At 38.1% G+C, this 25,885-nt stretch overlaps 1 protein-coding gene and 1 pseudogene across 3 annotated transcripts in view; one reads left to right on the top strand and one right to left on the bottom strand.

The window, feature by feature from the left end:
* Positions 1–25,885, bottom strand: part of WDR70 (WD repeat domain 70) — a 322,311-nt gene that overhangs the window by 246,406 nt on the left and 50,020 nt on the right. For all 3 annotated transcript variants that reach the window (XM_057540877.1, XM_007192190.3, XM_057540878.1), the window contains exons 6-7: positions 19,498–19,557; positions 4,116–4,249 (exon numbers count right to left, since the gene is read on the bottom strand). In XM_057540877.1, coding sequence (XP_057396860.1) covers positions 4,116–4,249; positions 19,498–19,557 — 194 coding nt within the window. The remainder of the gene's footprint in view (positions 1–4,115; positions 4,250–19,497; positions 19,558–25,885) is intronic.
* On the top strand, positions 4,819–19,490 carry LOC114239135 (nucleotide triphosphate diphosphatase NUDT15-like; annotated as a pseudogene).

The raw sequence follows: 25,885 nt of genomic DNA, 5'->3' as shown, positions 1-25,885 counted from the left end.
TTGTTAAGAATCTGCCCGCCAATGCAGGGGACATGGGTTCAATCCCTAATCAGGGGAGATCCCACATGCCGTGGAGCAACTAAGCCCATGCACCACAACTACTGAGCCTGCACTCTAGAGCCCAAGAGCCACAACTACTGAGCCTGCACACCACAACTACTGAAGCCCGCATGCCTAGAGCCCGTATTCTGCAACAAGAGAATCCACGGCAATAAGAAGCCCGCACATGGCAACAAAGAGTAGCCCCCGCTCTCCACAACTAGAGAAAGCCTGAGTGCAGCAACGAAGACCCAATGCAGCCAAAAATAAATTAAAAAATTTTTTTAAAAAGAAGAATGACTGCAATTGACTGAAACACATGAAAATTTTAAAATCATAAATACCAGTAATCAAAAAGAAAAAGCAAAAAAATTTTTTTAAAAACTATCACCACGAATAACAGCAACAACTCATTTATCAACACCAACCCGTAAGCTAAAAATGAGTAATAAAAGGGAAATAAGTAAGCATTTATCCTTACTCTGGGGTAGGAACTGTATTTCAGAGGAACCAAATAACATCAGGCATGAGGAAAAGTACTTCTCTTAGAAGAATGCCAGCAAGTAAAAGTAGATGAAACAACAGAATTAGAGGGTTGCACTATCTTGCAGCCCTCGATGAAATAAATGATTCAGGTATGAATAATCAATGGATGCTAAACTTATTAAGTGAAAGGATGAATAGAATCTGGCTATTTACATGGTACCAAGGTATTTTCCCCCCAAAGTTCTTGCCTATCTCAAGTATGTAATATTAACTTTACAGTGGAGGAATCAGATGTCCCAACTTACTCCAGGGATCAGTCTTAATTGCTAGTCACTAATAGTGACAACAACCAGACAATACACGCCATCTGATGTGAAACAATATGGATTATAATCAAGCCTTTGGATCTTCTATAGGAAATACTGGAGATAAAGAAACAACTTAAATAATACCAAAAGGAAGCAATTAGAAAATCAGGAAGGAAGAATCTCATAGAGGACAACTAGACCTGTCTGTTTAATAAAGTTATGGGAAAGAAAATGGTTAAGGAAGGGTCAGTGTAGATTAAAAGAGATGTAAGAGAGATACAAAATAGATGTGATGTGTATTACTTGATTGGATCCATGTCTGACAAACCAGCATTAAAACACATTTTCAGGGACTTCCCTGGTGGTCCACTGGGTAGGACTCCACGCTCCCAATGCAGGGGGACGAGTTTGATCCCTGGTCAGGGAACTAGATCCCACATGCATGCTGCAACTAAGTCCACATGCTGCAACTAAAGATCCTGCCTGCCGCAACTAAGACCCGGCACAGCCAAAATAAATAATAAAATAAATAAATAATTTTTTTTTAAAAAGAACACATTTTGAGGGCAAATGGGGAAATTTAAATACAGAATGTTTATTAGAAATATTAAGGAATTCTGAAGAATTTTGTTAAAAATAATAATGGAACTACATTTATATAAGAAAGCGTCTACCTTTCTCAAAGATAACACATTGAAGTATTTCAAAGTGAAAGGTGTGTCTGCCTTTATTTTTCTTATATTATAGTTGATTTATAATATTTTATTAGTTTCAGGTATGCAACAGAGCAATTCAATAATTTTATAGATTATACTCCATTTAAAGTTACTGCAAACTAATGGCTATATTTCCTTATGCTGTACAATATATCTTTGTTGCTTATTTATTTTATACATAGTAGTTTGTATCTCCTTAATCCTATACCCCTATCCTGCCCCTCTCCCCTTCCCTCTCCCCATTGGTAACCACTGATTTATTCTCTCTATCTGTGAGTCTGTTTCTGTTTTGTTACATACAAACAGTGTCTTTACTTTTAAATAATTCAAAAATTACAAAAATGAGATGAAGCAAATAAAGAAAAATATTTATAACTTAAATCTAGGTAAATGGTAGATGGCTATCATACTAATCCCTCTGCTTTTCTCTCCATTTGAAATCTTTTTTACAGTAAAAAGGGAATTATAGATGAATATGTAAATAGATATAAAATACACACTGAGTCACAAAAACATCATAAAAAACAGAGTCACATTACTTTGAGATTAGGGGCAAGTGATGGCAAAGTTAAATAGTTCTCCTGATTTAAAGGAGTAACATTCACATAATGTTTGCAATGTTAGAGTTTTATATTAATTTTATATGACTTGTCAAGAATCCTATTTCTTCCCCTCTATCTAATGTTTGATAGTTCACAATTACATATAGGATGCAACAATTTAATTACAGAAGAGAAAATAAGCTTATTCTTGGTTTTTTCTGCATTTCCAATTACAGCAGTGTAGCAAATGACACAGTTTAGTGAATAATAGAGCACTGGCTTGAGACTCATGAGATATGTATTCCATTCAGAGCTGATCATTGATATAGCACTGGATAGTCCTGAACAAGTCACCTTATAGTTGTAAAGGTAGAAGGAGAGCACAATCCCTATATGAATCAAGAGACTATCTATCATGTGGGGAAAAGGGATATAAACAACATATTTTAAGTACATTTTTAAAAGGTCATCATGGGGCTTCCCTGGTGGTGCAGTGGTTAAGAATCCACCTGCCAATGCAGGGTACACGCGTCCGAGCCCTGGTCCGGGAAGATCCCACATGCTGCAGAGCAACTAAGCCCGTGCGCCACAACTACTGAGCCTGTGCTCTAGAGCCCACGAGCCACAACTACTGAGCCTGTGAGCCACAACTATTGAAGCCCATGTGCCTAGAGCCCATCCACGACAACAAGAGAAGCCACCACAATGAGAAGCCCGAGCACTGCAACGAAGAGTAGCCCCTGCTCGCCGCAACTAGAGAAAGCTTGCACACAGCAACGAAGACCCAACATAGCCAAAAATAAATAAATAAAATAAATAAATTTATTTAAAAAAAAGGTCATCATACTAACTCAAGATAAATGTCACTATTTTAAATCATAAGACCTATTTTAAATATAGCCATCATTGGAGATACTCAGTTTTTTTTTTTCCTTTCAATTGATCATATATCTGTTAAGATCTATTTAGGGAATTCTCAAATCTTTACTACTAGACAGCTTAAGAGTTATGACTTCAAACTTTACAAATCAATAATGATTTGTAGAACACTGACCAGAGCCACTTTAGTCAGCAAGGTTATTTTGCTAGATAACTATATAACTGCCAGAGAAATTTGAGGTCTGACTCAATTCTGATCCACATAAGACAGACATTTATTATGTAAATATCTATTGGCAAGTAAGCACAAACAATTCATATGATCTATTCTGCAAGCTTGAGAAAAATCCCAACATCTCGTTTAGATGCTCCAACCACCACTTTCACAAAAGGTTCACTGGAAGCAAACGCTCAACAGTCCAGAGACAGGAACTTTCTCCATATAGTTGATGAAACCCAGAGTTTACAAGTGGAGATTAACAAAACCCTTAAGAGTTCAGGTTGAAGGCAAAACTAGGTTTACACCCCATTCATGCAAGAGTAAGAAACTGACTCAGAGTAATTTCAGCTAATCCACATATCTTGAATATTTTTAAATCTCATCATTGAAAGCTCATTTTCCAACATGCATTATGCAAGTTAACAAGATAGTTTCACCAATAAAATCCATTTCTGATATCCAATATGCTAAAAGATCAACGATGGTCAAAAGCAGAAATAAGAGGGTGGCTTATGGTAGCAACGTGTAAAGTCCTTTATAATATAATGCTAGCTGATCATACCTGCACAGTGCAGCACCGACTAGCACTTGGCTTAACATATGTTGTACACACACATATCATATTACACAGTATTTAATGAAGTGTTTTAAAACAAACTAGGCAAGGTAACAATTTCTAAATTAAACTATGTTTTAAAAAACAACAAAAGACAGAAAATGTCTTTAAAACATAAATTAATGAAACTAAAGGAAATTTACTAAAGAAAAGAAACATAAAAGGTACACTTCGCTTTCATCTGAATAACGAATGTAGTATATAGTCATGTAAACTTAATGTCTTTTGGTAAAAATCATCATAAACGGAATTCAAATAACAAGAGACTCTGTCTTCAAATATGAAGGTATTAAGTTGCATAATACATACCATTCACAGGGCTGAAGGGATCGAAATGCCTTAAAAGAAGCATCCATTCCAGCAAAATCCCAAAACTTAACATCATAGTCATATCCTCCAGTCACCAAACGGGCACCTGAGGGATCCAGACCCAAGGCAGAAACCTGGTTTTAAAAAAAAAAAAATGGAGAAAAGCTACTTATTGTCTACTACAACCCCATTTCCTTTCTCTAATCCTACCTCTTACCTTACAGGCACTGTAAATATAGATCACCACTGCTGTTACTTCTGAAAAGTGAAAATGGAAAGCACCTTCTATATTATGTGGCTTTGTTATTAGGAGTATTATTTCTTTGAAATACAAGAAAATATTTTAGTTTAATCTAATTACTAGCTTCATCCCAACTTATCTACCATGTACTCAGAATAGCTGTCATATGATAAACTAAGTTGCTTTAGTATATAAGTAGAAATCTTACAAACAATTCAGCTTTTTCAATAAACAATTTTGAGGAAACCTTTTAAGATTGTTTGACTATCACTAAATGAGTAACACATGAATCTAAATTCCCAAAATGAGTAATGCCAATAGGAACCATAAATCTATTTAACAAAATAGAGCAAAGTAGAAATTATTATCTTGTGCATTTGGCTAATTGTTTAGTCACCTTAAACAATTATTTTTAAAGCTGAATTTGTAAGTAACTAACCACATTATAATATCACTTATACAATGGCTCTGTAAAATATTTGCTTTCCCTGTGAACTTTTCAAGGTTCAATTCACATACAAATATCCAATGTGTAACTCACTGTTCTTGAACTACATTTATCATTCTTGTCAAAGTGGTTAGTCCCTGGATCTACTGACCTCTCAGAAGGAAAGACTGCATTAGGAATATTAAATGTGATTATCATATACATGAGACAGTAAAAGGATCATAGTTTTATATAAAGAAAGGCACTATAAATCAATCCTCCAAATAGACTTGAAATGTTAATTAAATATAACAGAATTACTGCAATCAAAACCAGATACTGACAAAATAATTTATACTCATTTCAATTACTACCTGTGAATACTGATTTCAGAATATAATGGAATTATATACAAATATAACGAATAACTTGTTATATGTTTAAATTAGACATGTACCCTAAATGGGTTAAAGAAAGCATACAAATGAGAGCTATCATTTGAATGCCTGAACAATATGTCTTAAAACGATCGAAAATAAAACTAAATAAACAGTAGTTTTTAAAGTCTAAGAAGTGACTTGCTACCACCGACTACAAACTTACTTGCCTCCATGCCCACTCTATCCTTCTTCCCTCCTGTGAAAATTAAAGAGGTGTCCCTCCTCCTGATAAAGCTAACCCCACCAGTGTTCATCTCCCTGCAGTGTAATTTGAAATTGCAAATTCACCTGTGGCTTGTCTAGTCTATTCCTGTCGTCCCCTCAAGAGCGTAAATTCCGCTCCTACCCCACGACCACCAGTGTGGAGCCACAGGGGCCGAGGCCCTGAATCAGGGTGGGAGGAGTGGTGACCAGCTGCAGGCATCCTCACTCTTCTTCTGGGGAAAAGGACAGTGTTGTTTGCAACCTGCAGTTTCCAACTTCCTGGTGGTCATTTGGACTTCAGGGTAAACTGGGAAGAATGTGCCCAAAGGGAAACCTGGGGAGAAGCAGTTCTTCACCTAAAAAACGTTCACCGTTGTGAATTCTGTTTTTTTTTTTTTTCTCACTGCGCTGCGCGGCATGCAGGATCTTAGTTCCCCAACCAAGGATCAAAACCGTGCCTCCCGGCAGTGTAAGTGCAGAGTCCTAACCACTGGACTGCCAGGAATTTCCCTGTTGTGAATTCTTTCACTGAGGAAGAGAATTACCATTATGTCACTATATTAATGAAAAAAGAAATGGATGTGATTCATAATTTAGAACCAAAAAATGTAGAACCTAAAAAAAAATGAAAGTAGGAAGTGTATGCCTTGGGAAGAATTTCCTGTACTGGACCAGTTTTTCTGGGCATTAGGTTGTTTAAAGGAACAAGACTATGATCCTTCTCTGGATCATCTGGTAGGATACAAAGGAAATGATCTCTTAAGTGGCCAAGAAGATTCTTTGATTTTTTTTAAAAAAAGACAAAATAAGGTCTGGCTAAGGAGTGGAAAATATCTAATTTCAGAAAAACTCCCATTTTATCTAAAAAGTTTCAAAAGACTGCCAGTTTATTTGCAAATTCTTAATATACCCACCACCTTTTCAGCCTTTTCTTGTGAAAATTTTCCTAGGATATGTGACTGCATTATATTCAGACAAAGAATATGTGATAATTGTTGAGAATATGGTTAATCTGCTTTCTATATCTCCCTGTGATATTTAGTGTGCAGTTCATCAGCAGCAGCTTACATGGAATAGAGTGCAATAGAATTTGCCTTAGCATTTTAGTTCAAATAAAAATTCTAATTCAAATACTAACACAGTAAGCCTATGGCAGAATTTATCATGTTTGTTGATTTTCCTCTTTTCTTTTATTTAAAAAAATGGGAGTAGGGGGCAGTAATATACTGTGACAGTCCTTGCTAGAGGCAACAACTAGAGAGAACAGGACAGGCCATTAGGGTATATTTCCCAGGTTTGTGATTGAGAATCCAAACCAAGAGAAGTGAGACAAACCTCTAGGATCTGTATCCTATCATGAACAGGCCATGTAATCTTGGATTTCTCCCTTAATCTCTCTGAGATCCAGTGCCTTCACATGTAAAATGAGGAGATTAGAATACAGCAGTGGTTCTCAAAGTGTGATCTGGAGGATCTACAAGACCCTTTCAAGTGCACTCAAGATCAAAGCTATTTTTACAATACTAAGACATCATTTGCCTTTTTTCCAGAGGCTACAGGATATGTGATATTGTAAAAGACTGAATGCAAAAAAGCAGGTATGATAAATCCAGCCCTCTTCCATTAAGCCAGACACTAAAGAGATTTGCAAAACTGTGAAATAATATCACTCTCCTCATTAATGGGTTTTTTTGCTTTCAAAAAAGTAATTTTTCATAAAAATTATTTATGTTAGCATGTATCACTTTTTCTTATTTGTAAATGAGTTAAAAACTCTAAAAACTAGAAGAAAAAAAAAGAGTGTAAATTCCATGTGGACAAAGACCATCCTTGTGCCCAGCACAGTGCCTGGCACAAATCTGACACTTAATAAATAACACTTTTAAAAAAGGAAGGAGGACTGTAAATAAAATAAACACATACAAAACAAACAGCTATGCAGTTTGACAAATATGAGATCAATTACCCTCTCTCAGGAAAGAACAGGATAAACTACAAAGTTCACTTTTCATTATCTAAGGACAGAAGAAAGATGGCAAAGAAGAAAGGGCAAAGTGACGAAATGAGATTTTCAATGCTAGCATTCTGAAGTATCAGGATCTTGGACTTCCCTGGTGGCTCAGTGGTTAAGAATCCACCTGCCAATGCAGGGGACATGGGTTCAATCCCTGGTCCAGGAAGATCCCACAAGCTGCAGAGGAACTAAGCCCATGCACCACAGCTACTGTGGCTAGAGCCTGTGCTCTAGAGCCAGCGAGCCACAGTTACTGAGCCCACGTGCCACAACCACTGAAGGCCGTGCGCCTAGAGCCCATGCTCCGCAACAAGAGAAGCCACCGCAATGAGAAGCCCGCGCACTGCAACGAAGAGTAGCTCCTGCTCGCTGCAACTAGAAAACGCCCGCGCGCAGCAACGAAGACCCAATGCAGCCAAAAATAAATAAATAAACAAACAAACAAATAAATAAAGTATCAGGATCTCTGTGGCTGCTTATATACTCCACTTATTATCCACCAAAAGGATATGAAAGGTAATTAGTAACATAGAAAACAAAGCTCTGGCGGAGCTTCAAGATGGCGGAAGAGTAAGATGTGGAGATCACCCTCCTCCCCACAAATACATCAGAAATACATCTACATGTGGAACAACTCCTACAGAATACCTACTGAACGCTGGCAGAAGACCTCAGACCTCCCAAAAGGCAAGAAACTCCCCACATACCTGGGTAGGGCAAAAAAACAAAAAACAGAGACAAAAGAATAGGGACAGGACCTACACCAGTGGGAGGGAGCTGTGAAGGAGGAAAGGTTTCCACACACTAGGGAGCCCGTTCGCGGGCGGAGACTGTGTGTGGGGGAGGGGGGAAGATACGGAGCCACGGAGGAGAGCACAGCAACAGGGGTGCGGAGGGCAAAGCAGAGAGATTCCCGCATGGAGGACCGGTGACGACCAGCACTCACCAGCCCGAGAGGCTTGCCTGATCACCCGCCGGGGCGGGTGGGGGCTGGGAGCCGAGGCTCCGGCTTCGGAGGTCAGATCCCAGGGAGAGGACTGCGGTTGGCTGCGTGATCACAGCCTGAACGGGTTAGTGCGCCACAGCTAGCTGTGAGGGAGTCCAGGAAAAGGTCTGGACCTGCCAAAGAGACAAGAGAATTTTTCCTGCCTCTTTGTTTCCTACTTCATGAGGAGAGGGGATTAAGAGCTCTGCTTAAAGGAGCTCCAGAGATGGGCTGGCGCCCGCGACTATCAGCACAGACCCCAGAGACGGGCATGAGACACTAAGGCTGCTGCTGCAGCCACCAAGAACCCTGTGAGCAAGCACAGGTCACTCTCAACACCTCCCCTCCCAGGAGCCTGTGCAGCCCGCCACTGCCAGAGTCCCGTGATCCAGGGACAACTTCCCCAGGAGAACGCACGGCGCGCATCAGGCTGGTGCAACGTCACGCTGGCCTCTGCCACCGCAGGCTCGCCCCGCAATCCGTACCCCTCCCTCCCCCCGGCCTGAGTGAGCCAGAGCCCCTGAATCAGCGGCTCCTTTAACCCCGTCCTGTCTGAGCGAAGAACAGACACCCTCAAGCGACCTACACGCAGAGGCAGGTCCAAATCCAAAGCTGAACCTGGGGAGCTGTGCGAAAAAAGAAGGGAAAGGGAAATCTCTCCCAGCAGCCTCAGAAGCAGCGGATTAAATCTCCACAATCAACTTGATGTACCCTAAATCTGTGGAATACCCGAATAGACAACGAATCATCCCAAATTGAGGAGGTGGACTTTGGGAGCAATGATATATAAATTTTTTTCCCTTTTTCTCTTTTTGTGAGTGTGTATGTGTATGCTTCCGTGTGTGATTTTGTACCGTATAGCTTTGTTTCTACCATTTGTCCTAGGGTTCTGTCTGTCCGGGGTTTTTTTGTTGTTTTTTGTTTTTTTAATTATTAAAAAAAATTTTTTTCTTAGTAATTATTTTTTATTTTATAATATTATTTTATTTTATTTTATCTTCCTCTTTCTTTCTTTCTTTTTTTTCTCCCTTTTATTCTAAGCCGTGTGGAGGACAGGCTCTTGCTGCTCCAGCCAGGCATCAGGGCTGTGCCACTGAGGTGGGAGAGCCAAGTTTAGGACACTGGTCCACAAGAGACCTCCCAGCTCCACGTAATATCAAACGGAGAAAATCTCCCAGAGATCTCTATCTCAATGCCAAGACCCTGCTCCACTCAACGACCGCAAGCTACAGTGCAGGACACCCCATGCAAAAAAACTAGCAAGACAGGAACACAACCCCACCCATTAGCAGAGAGGCTGCCTAAAATAATAATAAGGCCACAGAAACCCCAAAACACACCACCAGACGTGGACCTGCCCACCAGAAAGATAAGATCCAGCCTCATCCACCAGAACACAGGCACTAGTCCCCTCCACCAGGAAGCCTACACAACCTACTGAACTAACCTTAGCCACTGGGGACAGACACCAAAAACAACGGAAATTACGATCTTGCAGCCTGCAAAAAGGGGACCCCAAACACAGTAAGTTGAGCAAAATGAGAAGACAGAAAAAAACACAGCAGATGAAGGAGCAAGGCAAAAACTCACCAGACCTAACAAATGAAGAGGAAATAGGCATTCTACCTGAAAAAGAATTCAGAATAACTAAAGTAAAGATGATCCAAAATCTTGGAAATAGAATGGAGAAAATACAAGAAACGTTTCACAATGATCTAGAAGAACTAAAGAGCAAACAAACAGTGATGAACAACACAATAAATGAAATTTAAAATCTTCTAGAAGGGATCAATAGCAGAATAACTGAGGAGGAAGAACGGATAAGTGACCTGCAAGATAAAGTAGTGGAAATAACTACTGCAGAGCAGAATAAAGAAAAAAGAATGAAAAGAACTGAGGACAGTCTCAGAGACCTCTGGGACAACACTGAACGCACCAACATTCAAATTATAGGGGTCCCAGAAGAAGAAGAGAAAAAGAAAGGGACTGAGAAAATATTTGAAGAGATTATAGTTGAAAACTTCCCTAATATGGGAAAGGAAACACTTAAGTCCAGGAAGCACAGAGAGTCCCATACAGGATAAATCCAAGGAGAAGCACACCAAGACACATATTAATCAAACTATCAAAAATTAAATACAAAAAAAAATATTAAAAGCAGCAAGGGAAAAACAACATATAACACACAAGGGAATCCCCATAAGGTTAAAAGTTGATCTCTCAGCAGAAACTCTGCAAGCCAGAAGGGAGTGGCAGGACAAATTTAAAGTGATGAAGGAGAAAAACCTACAACCAAGATTACTCTACCCAGCAACGATCTCATTCAGATTTGATGGAGAAATTAAAACCTTTACAGAAAAGCAAAAGCTAAGAGCATTCAGCACCACCAAATCAGCTTTACAACAAATGCTAAAGGAACTTCTCTAGGCAGGACACACAAGAGAAGGAAAAGACCTACAATAACAAACGCAAAAGAATTAAGAAAATGGGAATAGGAACATACATATCGATAATTACCTTAAATGTAAGTGGATTAAATGCTCCAACCAAAAGACACAGGCTGGCTGAATGGATACAAAAACAAGACCCGTATATATGCTGTCTAGAAGAGACCCGCTACAGACCTAGGGACACATACAGACTGAAACTGAGGGGATGGAAAAAGATATTCCATGCAAATGGAAATCAAAAGAAAGCTGGAGTAGCAATTCTCATATCAGACAAAATAGACTTTAAAATACAGACTATTACAAGAGACAAAGAAGGACACTACATAATGATCAAGGGATCAATCCAAGAAGAATATATAACAATTGTAAATATTTATGCACCCAACATAGGAGCACCTCAATACATAAGGCAAATACTAACAGCCATAAAAGGGGAAATCGACAGTAACACAATCACAGTAGCAGACTTTAACACCCCACTTTCACCAATGGACAGATCATCCAAAAAAGAAAATAAATAAGGAAACACAAGCTTTAAATGATACATTAAACACGATGGACTTAACTGATATTTATAGGACACACCATCCAAAAACAACAGAATACACATTCTCCTCAAGTGCTCATGGAACATTCTCCAGGATAGATCATATCTTGGGTCACAAATCAAGCCTTGGTAAATTTAAGAAAATTGAAATCGTATCAAATATCTTTTCCAACCACAACGCGATGAGACTAGATATCAATTACAGGAAAAAATCTGTAAAAAATACAAGCACATGGAAGCTACACAATACACTACTTAATAACCAAGACATCACTGAAGAAATCAAAGAGGAAATCAAAAAATACCTAGAAACAAATGACAATGAAAACACAATGACCCAAAACCTATGGGATGCAGCAAAAGCAGTTCTAACAGGGAAGTTTATAGCAATACAAACCTACCTTAAGAAATGAGAAACATCTCAAATAAACAACCTAACCTTACACCTAAAGCAATTAGAGAAAGAAGAACAAAAAAACCCCCAAGTTAGCAGAAGGAAAGATATCATAAAGATCAGATCAGAAATAAATGAAAAAGAAATGAAGGAAACGATAGCAAAGATCAATAAAACTAAAAGCTGGTTCTTTGAGAAGATAAATAAAACTGATAAACCATTAGCCAGACTCATCAAGAAAAAAAGGGAGAAGACTCAAATCAAAAGAATTAAGAATGGAAAAAGAAGTAACAACTGACATGGCAGAAATACAAAGGATCATGAGAGATTACTACAAGCAACTACATGCCAATAAAATGCACAACCTGGAAGAAATGGACACATTCTTAGAAAAGCACAACCTTCCAAGACTGAACCAGGAAGAAACAGAAAATATGAACAGACCAATCACAAGCACTGAAATTGAAACTGTGATTAAAAATCTTCCAACAAACAAAAGCCCAGGACCAGATGGCTTCACAGGCGAATTCTATCAAACATTTAGAGAAGAGATAACACCTATCCTTCTCAAACTCTTCCAAAACATAGCAGAGGGAGGAACACTCCCAAACTCATTCGACGAGGCCACCATCACCCTGATACCAAAACCAGACAAAGATGTCACAAAGAAAGAAAACTACAGGCCAATATCACTGATGAACATAGATGCAAAAATCCTCAACAAAATACTAGCAAACAGAATCCAACAGCACATTAAAAAGATCATACACCATGATCAAGTGGGGTTTATCCCAGGAATGCAAGGAATCTTCAATATACGCAAATCAATCAATGTGATAAACCATATTAACAAATTGAAGGAGAAAAACCATATGATCATCTCAATCGATGCAGATAAAGCTTTTGACAAAATTCAACACCCATTTATGACAAAAACCCTCCAGAAAGTAGGCATAGAGGGAACTTTCCTCAACATAATAAAGGCCATATATGACAAACCCACAGCCAACATTGTCCTCAATGGTGAAAAACTGAAACCATTTCCACTAAGTTCAGGAACAAGACAAGGTTGCCCACTCTCACCACTATTATTCAACATAGTTTTGGAAGTTTTAGCCACAACAATCAGAGAACAAAGAGAAATAAAAGGAATCCAAATTGGAAAAGAAGAAGTAAAGCTGTCACTGTTTGCAGATGACATGATACTATACATAGAGAATCCTAAAGATGCTACCAGAAAACTCCTAGAGCTAATCAATGAATTTGGTAAAGTAGCAGGATACAAAATTAATGCACAGAAATCTCTGGCATTCCTATACACTAATGATGAAAAATCTGAAAGTGAAATTAAGAAAACACTCCCATTTACCACTGCAACAAAATGAATAAAATATCTAGGAATAAACCTACCTAAGGAGACAAAAGACCTGTATGCAGAAAATTATAAGACACTAATGAAAGAAATTAAAGATGATACAAATAGATGGAGAGATATACCATGTTCTTGGATTGGAAGAATTAAAATTGTGAAAATGACTCTACTACCCAAACCAACCTACAGATTCAATGTAATCCCTATCAAACTACCACTGGCATTTTTCACAGAAGGAGAACAAAAAATTTCACAATTTGTATGGAAACACAAAAGACCCCGAATAGCCAAAGCAATCTTGAGAAAGAAAACTGGAGCTGGAGGAATTAGGCTCCCTGTAGACTATACTACAAAGTTACAGTAATCAAGACAGTATGGCACTGGCACAAAAACAGAAACATAGATCAATGGAACAGGATAGAAAGTCCAGAGATAAACCCACACACATATGGTCACCTTATCTTTGATAAAGGAGGCAAGAATATACAGTGGAGAAAAGACAGCCTCTTCAATAAGTGGTGCTGGGAAAACTGGACAGCTCATGTAAAAGAATGAAATTAGAACACTCCCTAACACCATACACAAAAATAAACTCAAAATGGATTAAAGACCTAAATGTAAGGCCAGACGCTATCAAACTCTTAGAGGAAAACATAGGCAGAACACTCTATGACATAAATCACAGCAAGATCCTTTTTGACCCACCTCTTAGAGAAATGGAAATAAAAACAAAAATAAACAAATGGGACCTAATGAAACTTAAAAGCTTTTGCACAGCAAAGGAAACCATAAACAAGACCAAAAGACAACCCTCAGAATGGGAGAAAATATTTGTAAATGAAGCAACTGACAAAGGATTAATCTCCAAAATTTACAAGCAGCTCATGCAGCTCAATATCAAAAGAACAATCAACCCAATCCAAAAATGGGCAGAAGATCTAAATAGACATTTCTCGAAAGAAGATACACAGATTGCCAACAAACACATGGAAGAATGCTCAACATCATCAATCATTAGAGAAAGGCAAATCAAAACTACAATGAGATATCATCTCACACCGGTCAGAATGGCCATCATCAAAAGATCTAGAAACAATAAATGCTGGAGAGGGTGTGGAGAAAAGGGAACACTCTTGCACTGTTGGTGGGAATGTAAATTGATACAGCCACTATGGAGAACAGTACGGAGGTTCCTTAAAAAACTAAAAATAGAACTATCATATGACCCAGCAATCCCACTACTGGGCATATACCATGAGAAAACCATAGTTCAAAAAGAGTCATGTACCAAAATATTCATTGCAGCTCTATTTACAATAGCCAGGACATGGAAGCAACCTAAGTGTCCATCGACAGATGAATGGATAAAGAAGATGTGGCACATATATATAATGGAATATTACTCAGCCATAAAAGGAAACAAAATTGAGTTATTTGTAGTGAGGTGGATGGACCTAGCGTCTGTCATACAGAGTGAAGTAAGTCAGAAAGAGAAAAACAAATACCGTATGCTAACACATATATATGGAATCTAAGAAAAAAAAAAAAAAGGTCATGAGGAACCTAGGGGCAAGACGGGAATAAAGACACAGACCTACTAGAGAATGGACTTGAGGATATGGGGAGGGGGAAGGGTAAGCTGTGACAAAGTGAGAGAGTGGCAAAGACATATATACACTACCAAACGTAAAATAGATAGCTAGTGGGAGGCAGCCGCATAGCACAGGGAGTTCAGCTCGGTGTTTTGTGACCACCTAGAGGGGTGGGATAGGGAGGGTGGGAGGGAGGGAGATGCAAGAGGGAAGAGATATGGGAACATATGCATATGTATAGCTGATTCACTTTGTTATAAAGCAGAAACTAACACACCATTGTAAAGCAATTATACTCCAATAAAGATGTTAAAAAAAAAAGTAAATTATTCATTCAAGCAATATATAAAAATAGAAGTGCTTTAGAGGGAAATTTATGGCTATGACACCTATGTTAGAGAGGAAGAAAGATCTCAAATCAATAACTTAAGCTTCCACCTTAAAAAACTACCAAAGAAGAGGAAACAAAACCCAAAGCATGCAACAGGAAGGAAATAAGGATTAGAGCAGAATTCAGTAGAAAAGAGAAATTTTTAAAGTAAAGAAAATCAACGGCACCAAAAAATGGTCCTTTGAAAATTTCAAGAAAATTGAGAAACTTTAGCTAGATTAGCCAAGAAAAAAAGAAAGAATTACTAAAATCAGGAAGGAAAGAGAAGATAACATAAATTAAGAGGATTACAAGGAAATTCTATGAATTGCATGCCAACCAGTTATATAACTTAGATGAACCGTACAAATTATTAGAAAGACACAAACTACCAAAATGGACTCATGAACAAAAAAAAGAAAGAAAGAAAATCTGAATAGATTTTTAATAAGGGCTTAAATTAGTAATCAAAAATCTTTCCACAGGACTTCCCTGGTGGCCCAGTGGTTTAGAATCCGCCTGCCAATGCAGGGGACACAGGTTCGAGCCCTGGTCCAGGAAGATCCCACGTGCCGTGGAGCAACTAAGCCCATGTGCCACAACTACTGAGCCTGCACTCTAGAGCTCACGAGCCACAACTACTGAAGCCTGCATGCCTAGAGCCCGTGGTCCACAACAAAAGAAGCCACCGCAATGAGAAGCTCACACACCACAACGAAGAGTAGCCCCCACTCGCCGCAACTAGAGAAAGCCTGCGCACAGCAACGAAGACCCAACGCAGCCAAATAAATAAATAAATTTATAAAAAACAAAAAAATCTTCCCACAAAGAAAAGTCTATATCTATTTGGCTTCAAGGTAAATGCTATCAAACACTTAAAGAATAATTAATCAATCCTTCATAAACTCTTCCAGAAAATATAGGAGAAATAAATGCTTTCAGCGTTCTATGAGGTAAATATTACCCTGATGCCAAAACCAAAGTCACCACAAGAAAACTACTGACCTATATCCCTTATGAATATAAACAGAAAAATCCTCAACAAAATATCAGCAAACTGAATCTAGACCTTAAGCATCACACCTTACAACCTGGAGATTTCATCTATTGGAAAAGACACCTCCAGAAAAACTCTTTTCAACCTCCCTGGAGAGGCCCCCTATCAGGCACTGTTAACCAATATTTTTGCCACCAAACTCCAAGGAATAGATTCTTGAATTCATGTGACATAACACACCTAAAGAAAGCACTGAACCCTGACTGGACCTGCACATCATCTGGTGACCTGAAAGTAAAGATTTCCTGGAATTGAAGCAGATGACATCTGATGAGACAGCTTTCCCAAGATATCCAGAGAAACCCTGTTAGAAGTTTGTCACCAAACCTTTGATGATGACATAACGCTCCAGATGATCTCCAATATCTATGATCTTGATAACATATGGACTTTAGATAAAAAGTACCAGAAAGTTCTCCCTCCTACCTCTCCTTGTTATTCGAGTGTGATCTTAATAAGTTTCTAATCTATGCAATTTCCTTCTGATGTGAGACACTACACCCAAGAAAGGTCCTTCCTGACACTGAGGGACAAAAGGCTGCTGAAACTAGGCAACCTGTACATTTAATCAGTGATGCTTTCAGAGAAAAATCTTGTGATCAAAGGGGTAAATGTAAAAAATTAATAAACAGAAACCTCAATTAAATAGAGTTGGGATACCAGAAAGGGAAACCCTGCAATGATAGTAGGGCTCAATAGGAAGAATAAAGACTCCTCTTCTTTCCTGGCAAGGACTCATCAGCCAGTGAAAGGCCATGGACTCTGTTTAGCCCTCTAAACTTCCTTTTCAATCCCATAAAAAGGTTCTCCTTCCCTTGCCATGCAGGAACTTGAGCATGGCTCCCCATGGTTGCAGACCCCAAATTGTAATTCTCTGCTGATCCCGGACAAACCCATCTTTGCTGAAGAAATATCTGGTAGTGTATTTGTTTCAGGTCAATGGTAAGTATACTGACAAAATAGATATATTTCTTCAATGGCAAGGAGAAAAAAAGAAAAGGAAAAACATACAGATTAAGAGACATAACAAATAAACAATGATGACTCTCCTCAGAGTGAGTCAGATACCGTCTGGATACTGATTTGAACAAACTAACTGGAAAAATATGTATGGGGGCTTCCCTGGTGGCGCAGTGGTTAAGAATCCACCTGCCGATGCAGGGACATGGGTTCGAGCCCTGGTCCAGGAAGATCCCACATGTCGCAGAACGACTAAGCCCGTGAGCCACAACTACTGAACCTGCGCTCTAGAGCCTGCAAGCCACAACTACTGAGCCCATGCTCCGCAACAAGAGAAGCCACCACGATGAGAAGCCGGCGCACCACAACGAAGAGTAGCCCCTGCTCGCCGCAACTAGAGAAAGCCCGCACGCAGCAACAAAGACCCAACGCAGCCAAAAATTAAAAAAAAAAAAAAGTATGGGACAATTGAAGAAATTTGAATAATGGGATATTAGATGATATTAAATAATTATTGAAAAAACTTTAGACGTAATAAAGACGTTCTGATTATGAGAGAGAGAGAAAAGGAGAGGGAGAGGAGCAGAGAGAGAGAGAGAAAGACCAACCTTATCTCTTACAGATTCATACTGAAATATTTACAGATGAAATCATATGAAGTCTGGAATTTGTTTTTAAATAATCCCACAAGGTAGGTAGATGGGATGGGGGAAGGAGGTTTACTAGAAATGTAAAGTATATAGGAAATAAGAGTGGCCTTATGTAGACAATTGGTAAGGTTCAGAGATAAATATACGGGAATTCCTCTCAGTATTCTCTATACTTCTGTGAATGTGTAAACATTTTTACAATAACTAGTTTAAAAACAAACAAACAAACAAAAAAGATGAGCCAGTCACCTTCTTAATCTCTGACATATTTCCAGAAAGTTGAAATACATGCAGGGCAAAGGCAGGACTGCAAAAAAAATTAGTTAACCTAACAGTACAGTTAGAAGCTCTGATTATTAATGTGTAAAATAACTTGGAGTATTTTTTTAATTATATACATTTTTAAAGATAAAATTTGATTTGAAAAAAATGCATATCTAAATAAAACATGTGTTAAACATGAACTATCTCTCAGCTGTAAAAATCTCTGGACTCAATGATAGGAAAGCTTCCTTTTAACTATTTACAGTCTATAATTTTTTTTCTGATTTACTTAAAAACATGAAAATTAGTAAAATTCTTTCCTGATTTCAGAATAAAAATATCAAAAGTGTGATTTAATAAAAAGTAGGTATAATATGAAGAATTAGATGGAAATGATTTCTTAAGGCAGCAGTTCTCAGATATTTCGGTTTCAAGACCGTTTACACTCAAAATCTTTTGAGAACCCCCAAAATGTCTGTTTATATGAGTTGTGTCAGTATTTACCATAGCAAAAATTAAAATTAAGACATTTTAAAATATTCACTGTTTACTTCATTTAAAATAATAATAAACCCAATGTATTTAACACAAATATTTTATGGAAATGATATTTTCAAAAGCAAAAAATTTAGTGGAAAGACTATCACTATTTTAAAATCCTTGGCTATTAATTCTATCATTTGTGTTATTTCTGGACCTATTTCTATTGATTGATGTTTTCCCCCTCATTATGGGATGTATTTTCCTACTTCTTTACATGTCAGACTTCTAGAAAAAGGTAGCTTAATTATAAAGGGAAAGCAAGATAATTTTATCCTTTCATTCATTCATAAGCAAGTTTCATTCATTCAACTATCATTTTTTAATAAGATATTATTAAATCTTTTTTTACAATAAAATGATTTAATCTTATACCTCAAAATGTTTACATTATTAATTTTTAAATAACAAATAAATATGACAATATAAAAATATAATCCATAAATCTAAGTAATATAATCTTAGAGCCATACAGTAACTATCTTATGTTCATTTCTTATCTCAACATCCACCTAAAAAATGAACTCAGGCCTCTTACTGATATAGAAATGAAGCTAAGGGTAATGAAAAATTTTCCCACACCATAACAAAAAAAAAGTATTTGAGTTTCATTTCTTTCTTTCACTTGTAATGTTCCTATATCAAAGAAAGAGGTTTTAAAGCCAACAATAACAATGGCAGTAAGTGTTCTTATTTTAAATGAAATGCAATGGTTATTTTGACTGAACAGAAAAGTAATCTATTTTCCTTAATGTCTATAGCTTTGTGATACCAGCTGATTGTATAATTGGCCTTAATATAAATATATCTTATTAGTTCACTTTTCCATGAGAGCCCTGTTATTGAGGGAAAAGAATTAAATTTTTAAAACTTACTGTCTTAGTGCCATGCTTTAGCGTTATCTCATGCGAGTCAGGGATCTTTTGGACAGGATTCTGAAAAAAGAAAATTCCACAACATTGATGAGTAAGATAACATATTTGGGGGAACTACATACCACACTCACAGGAAATTTAATTTTTAAAAATTGCATCACTGACTTTTTAACACAAAACTTTAAAAAATAGGAAGTAAAAAGTGTGAGCGTGGGACTTCCCTGGTGGCACAGTGGTTAAGAGTCCCCCTGCCAATGCAGGGGACACGGGTCCGAGCCCCGGTCCGGGAAGATCCCACATGCCGCAGAGCAACTAAGCCCGTGCGCCACAACTACTGAGCCTGCGCTCTAGAGCCCGCGAGCCACAAGTACTGAGCCCATGTGCCACAACTACTGAAGTCCGCACACCTAGAACCTGTGCTCCGCAACAAGAGAAGCCACTGCAGTGAGAAACCCACGCACCACAACAAAGAGTAGCCCCCGCTCGCCGCAACTAGAGAAAGCCCGCGTGCAGCAACAAAGACCCAATGCAACCAAAAATAAATAAATAAAAATAAAATAAAATAAAATAATTTTTTTAAAGTGTGAGCGTATCTTATTTCTGCACTTCTAGATAGATTACAATTGGTCACTTTGAGCTGATAATAAATTTATCTTAAATCTCTAAAAAGATAAACCTAAGATACTCTTTAGGTTGTATGAAACCATAAGGTCCTCCCCATATGGAAAATTTTTTAAGTCCTCTTTTCACTGGTACTTGTGCATACCTTAAAGTACTTAATTTATAACAGACAACAAAATTTGCACAGGATAGATACATACCTTTTAACCCATAAAAGATTAAAAAACAAAAAACTGATATTCAAATGGTACAAATAAGGAACAGAGTCATTCACTGATTCATCGATTCAATAAGGCTTTATTAAAGTGAGATTATACCAGATGCTAAGTGGCGTTAGACACAGCCTCTACTCTTCTCTCCTCCCAAGAAGCATATGGTCTACGAGGGAAACATCAATGACTCTACTTCAGTATAATACATGCTATGTTAGAAAGGGTGTGGACAGAATAACTGAGGGATGAAGAAGATGGATGCATACATCAGACATAAGGGGTCACACTGATCATTTAAATAAGAAGTGTCATTGTTTAGTCAAGTCTCCATTATCCAAGAGTAGGGTAGTTATACTAAAATTCTACAGCCATTACAAAGTCATGTTAGGATTACCTTGCAATCTACTTAAACATGTTCAGGGAATTCCCTGGAGGTCCAGTGGTTAGGACTCTGCACTTTCACTGCCAAGGGCCCAAGTTCAACCCCTGGTTGGGGAACTAGGATCCCACAAGTCATGTAACACAAGCCACGTGGCATGCCCAAAACAAATAAACAAACAAACAAAAACGTGCAATCTACAGACTTTGGTCCCTAATTTCCCTCCTTCTTTAGGATCCTTGATGAACCAATTGATCACCAGCTCTTTCTATTTTATCTTAAATCTTTCCCCTACCATCTTTCTCCTCAGAATATGAACAATTTAAGTACGTCCCATATTGGGACTTCCCTAGTGGCGCAGTCGTTATGAATCTGCCTGTCAGTGCAGGGGACACGGGTTCGATCCCTGGTCTGGGAAGATCCCACATGCTGTGGAGCAGCTAAGCCCCTGTGAGCCACAACTACTGAGCCTGCGCTCTAGAGCCCATGGGCCACAACTTCTGAGCCCGCATGCCACAGCTACTGAAGCCCGCACGCCTAGAGCCCGTGCTCCACAAGAGAAGCCACTGCAATGAGAAGCCCGTGCACCGCAACAAAGAGTAGCCCCCACTCGCCGCAACTAGAGAAAGCCAGTGTGCAGCAACGAAGACCCAACACAGCCAAAAATAAATAAACAAATTTATATTAAAAAAAAGTGCATCCCATATTAAAACACACACACACACACACCCCAATTTCGCCTAGGTTTACTGTTGTATCACTATCTTTTCCTTTACAATCAAGCTTCCTCACACTATAGTTTTCGCTCATCGTCTCTACTTTCTTTCACCCCTCTAACTCTACCACTTTGGCACTTGTCATTTAATTCCCAATACCTAGCACAGTTCTTGGTACTTAAAGGACTCTTAGTAAATATTTCTTGAATGAATAAATAAGTCACTATAAATGCCCCAGGACACTTTTCAGAACTTAATCTGCACGTCTGACCTTTCAACAGCATGATAACTACTTAACTATTTCCTCCAACTTGAAACTATTCTTTCTTGGGAGGAAACAGCCTTGACAAAAAGCCAGAAAATCTAGGGTTTTAAAATCAAGTGCTGATACTCATTAACCTTGTCATAACCTCAGGAGAGTAATGACTCTCAGTTTCCTCATTTGCAAACAGGATAATAGCACCTGCCCCTTAGGTTACTGTGAGGTAAGTGGTTTAAAGCTCATAATACAGAGTTCGGCACAAAGTAGGTACCCAATAAATGACAGCCACCATTTATTCTAAGGCTTACCTCCTGTGTCTCTTGTCATATTATCTTAGTCTATTTCCAGGCTTCTCTTCCTTTTCACTTGGCTAATTCCTACTCACTCTTTAAGACTCAATTCAGATGTGACCTGCTCCTGGAAGCATTTCTCAACATTTCAAACTCTGGGTTAAATGACCCTTCCATGCACTCCCATGACACCCTCTCCTTGTCTCTATCACAGAACCTATCATAATACATTGTAATTTTTGACCGGTCTCCCTCCACAACACTCCGTAACCAAACTCCAGAGATGCTTCTCAAAGACGGTGTATATGTATCGTCTCTGGGTCCCCAATCCACAAAACACCTGGTGTATGGCAGACACAAGAGGTTTTGGAGTGTATTAATGGCCCTTACAATGTCTACCTCGTAAATCACATTAGATAATTTTTAATTTACCTCAAACATTAACGTTTATGTCCATAAAGAAGAACAGGTAGGTGCTATCCATCAGGTGAGCCTGGTGAGTGAGAGTCATATTTTCCAAAAGTGAAAACCTTTGAAGACCAAATGATTCTATCCCAGACTAAAAGCACATGTAAAGTTGCAAGTATAGAGAAATAAAGGCAATTTTGTTTTAAACTATTTGCATCTGAGAAGTGGCTATAGTTCATTACCACCACAGATCAGTACAGAAGGAGATCAGGAAGCAAGAGGCACTGAACAAAAACACTCACCTCATAGTAACCCAAGGAACTGCTGGAGAGTTTGCAGTTTATTTCAAGACAAAGACATTACAATACGGTTTACTATGTTTTGGAAAGTCCTGCTCACACCAATATCGGAGATACCAATATTCCAACACAAATTCCAAAATAATTTAAAAGTTGAACAAATGAATTTTGGACTACCCTTACATTAAATTATGTAAACCACTGCTCCCTTTGCAGTTGACAATATTTGTAAGTAATAAAAACTCATGTAAAGGTGATAAGTACTCCTGAAAGAAACAGGAGAACAGTTCAAACGTTTTACTTAAAGAAGAATCTATTATAGATAGTATCATTTCATAACCAATTCCTTTTCATCACTCAGGAAAGAGAAACACTGTCACCAGAAGGAAGGATGAAAATTATTTCACTGAATTCAATGCAGAACGTGCCTATATACAGACAATTTCTGACATTTAAAGAAAAAACTTACAAGAATACAGAACAACTCAGTGTTTACATTAGGAATGAATTAAATGTTTAAATAAGTATTGTTTACATTTAAAATCAAAGTTTTACTGGAAATCATGTAGGGCGTAACTCATAAAAAGCCCATGTAATTGGCACAACTAAATCATCTAAAATAGTAGCAATCCATCTTTTGGTAGCATATCACTTGATGGTGACTGTTCTTTTTCCAGAACTTTTACTAATGACTTTTTGAAATATGGCTTAGTGTGAAATTTGCTGTAACAGTAAAATACTTTCAAGATTTCCCTGCCAGGGGACATCATAAACTACAAGACTTCAATGAAGTCATTTATTACCAAAATTCATAACAACAGCTACAGTCTTAATGGAAGAGGGGGAAAGATACCAGTTTTTGTTTTGTTTTGGTTTTAAATGCCAACCAAAGGATTATTTCCCAGGCTCTTTCGTTTACCCCAGTAAGAACAATGATAGCAAACATATCTAGAATAACATGAGCAATTCCATCTGATGTACTATACATACATCCTTGTAGTGTTTTTCAAAAGACTTGCAAATCATTTACAACCTTTCTGGGGTAATTTGTCATAAATTTTAAAAGTTATATATGTATAGTAGTATGAGTCAAAATAAAAAGTCTACTCAGTAATAAAGATCTACTGCAAAGTGGCTAACAGTTGGGACAGAGAATGGGGATTTCCAACCAGGAGTTTGAAAATGAGTGCCACTTTCTCCCAGAAACCACTTTGGAAATAGTTACCAGTGCAGAACCATAAGCAACCAGAATTAGAGTCCATTCTGGTGTAACTCTTAAAATTAATTCATTTATTCACTCACTCACTAATCACACATTCACTTAACAACATTTATTGAGTATTTAATTATATACTACATACCACATACCAGGAACTAAGTTAAAGATAAAAAGACCAATAACAAAAACTCTGCTCATGAAGAACTATCAGTCCAGCAAAGCAAAACAGACAGGTAAACAAACAGGCAAACTAAAATGTTTCAGATGCTATGACAGAAGGATACACAGGGTTCAGCGCTCAATTCCACTGTGCCTGGGGAAGGAGAGAGTGATTAGAAAAGGCTTCATACAAGAGATGTTTGAGATGCTTTTGGAAAAACAGAAGTTCCCTAGATGAATGTGGAGGGCATCTAGGCGAGAATAAGATGAATCTTGACACTTTCTGAGTAGTAAATATTTTTGCCTGGCTAGAGTTTAAATTGCTGGGCAGGAAAAAGGAGAAGGATGTGTGGTGGGGGGGGGGGGTTGTATTTTTTTTTAATGTTAACCCAGAGAGTTCGTTATGAGCCAGATTGTATACAATGCCAAGAATCTGAAATTTAAGCTCTGAGCCATGTAGAGTAATTTGATAAGACTTGAGATTTCAAAAAAATCACCGAGGCATCAAAAGACACAATTAACACGGTGAAAAGGCAACCTACACAACGGGAGAAAATATCTGCAAATCATATATCTGATACGGTGTTAATATCCAGAATATATTTAAAACTCCTATGACTCAACAACTACAACGAAAAAAACCCAATTCAAAATTAGGCAAAGAACTTCAATATTTATTTCTCCAAAGAAGTTATACAGATGACCAACAAGCATATGAAATGATACTCAACATCACTAATCCTTAGGGAAATGCAAATCAAAACCACAATGAAAGGGCTTCCCTTGTGGAGCAGTGGTTAAGAATCCACCTGCCAATACAGGGGACACGGGTTCGAGCCCTGGTCTGGGAAGATCCCACATGCACGGAGCAACCAAGCCCGTGCACCACAACTACTGAGCCTGCGCTCTAGAGCCCACGAGCCACAACTACTGAGCCCGCGTGCCACAACTACTGACGCCGTGCGCCACAACTACTGAAGCCCGTGCACCTGTGCTCCACAACGAGAAGCCACTGCAATGAGAAGCCCACGCACCACAACAAAGAATACCCCCGCTCACCACAACTAGAGAAAGCCTGTGTGCAGCAACGAAGACCCAAAGCAGCCAAAAATAAATAAATAAATTTATTAAAAAAAAAAAAAACAACCCACAATGAGATACCACTTCACACCCAATGCAAAAGCTAATATTTAAGGGAAAAAAAGAAAAACAAAATAAGTGTTAGCAAAGACGAACAGAAACTGGAAGACATACATTGCTGGAGGGAAATGGTGCAGCTGCTAGGTAAAACAGTATGGTAGTTCTTAAAAAAACTTAAACAAGAATTACCTCGTGATTCAGCAATTCCATTGGCGTATATACCCAAAAGAGTTGAAAAGCAGTGTCTCAAAGAGATGTTTGTACACTCATGTTCAAAGCAGCTTTATTCACAATAGTCAAAAGGTGGGAGCAACTCAAGTGTCCATCCATGGATGAAGGAACAGTGGTATAAATATACAGTGGAATATTACTCAGTCTTAAAGAGGAAGGAAATTCTGACACATGCTACAACAGGGATGAACCTGGAGAACATTATGCTAAGTGAAATAAGCCACTCACAAAAAGAGTAATACTGTATAATTGCACTCATCTGAGGTATACAGAGTAGTCAAATTCATAGAGACAGAACGCACAGTGGTTGCCAGAGTTGGGGGGAGAGATGGAAATGGAAAGTTGTCGTTTAATGGGTATAGAGTTTCTGTTTTGCAAAAATGAAAAAGTTCTGGAGACTGGCTGCACAACAATGTAACACTACAGAGCTGTACATTTTTAAATGATTAAGA

Source organism: Balaenoptera acutorostrata, chromosome 2 (genome assembly GCF_949987535.1).
Source record: "Balaenoptera acutorostrata chromosome 2, mBalAcu1.1, whole genome shotgun sequence".
NCBI lineage: Eukaryota > Metazoa > Chordata > Mammalia > Artiodactyla > Balaenopteridae > Balaenoptera > Balaenoptera acutorostrata.
The sequence above is the reverse complement of the archived record's forward strand: the minus strand, read 5'-3'. Positions and strand labels throughout refer to the sequence as shown.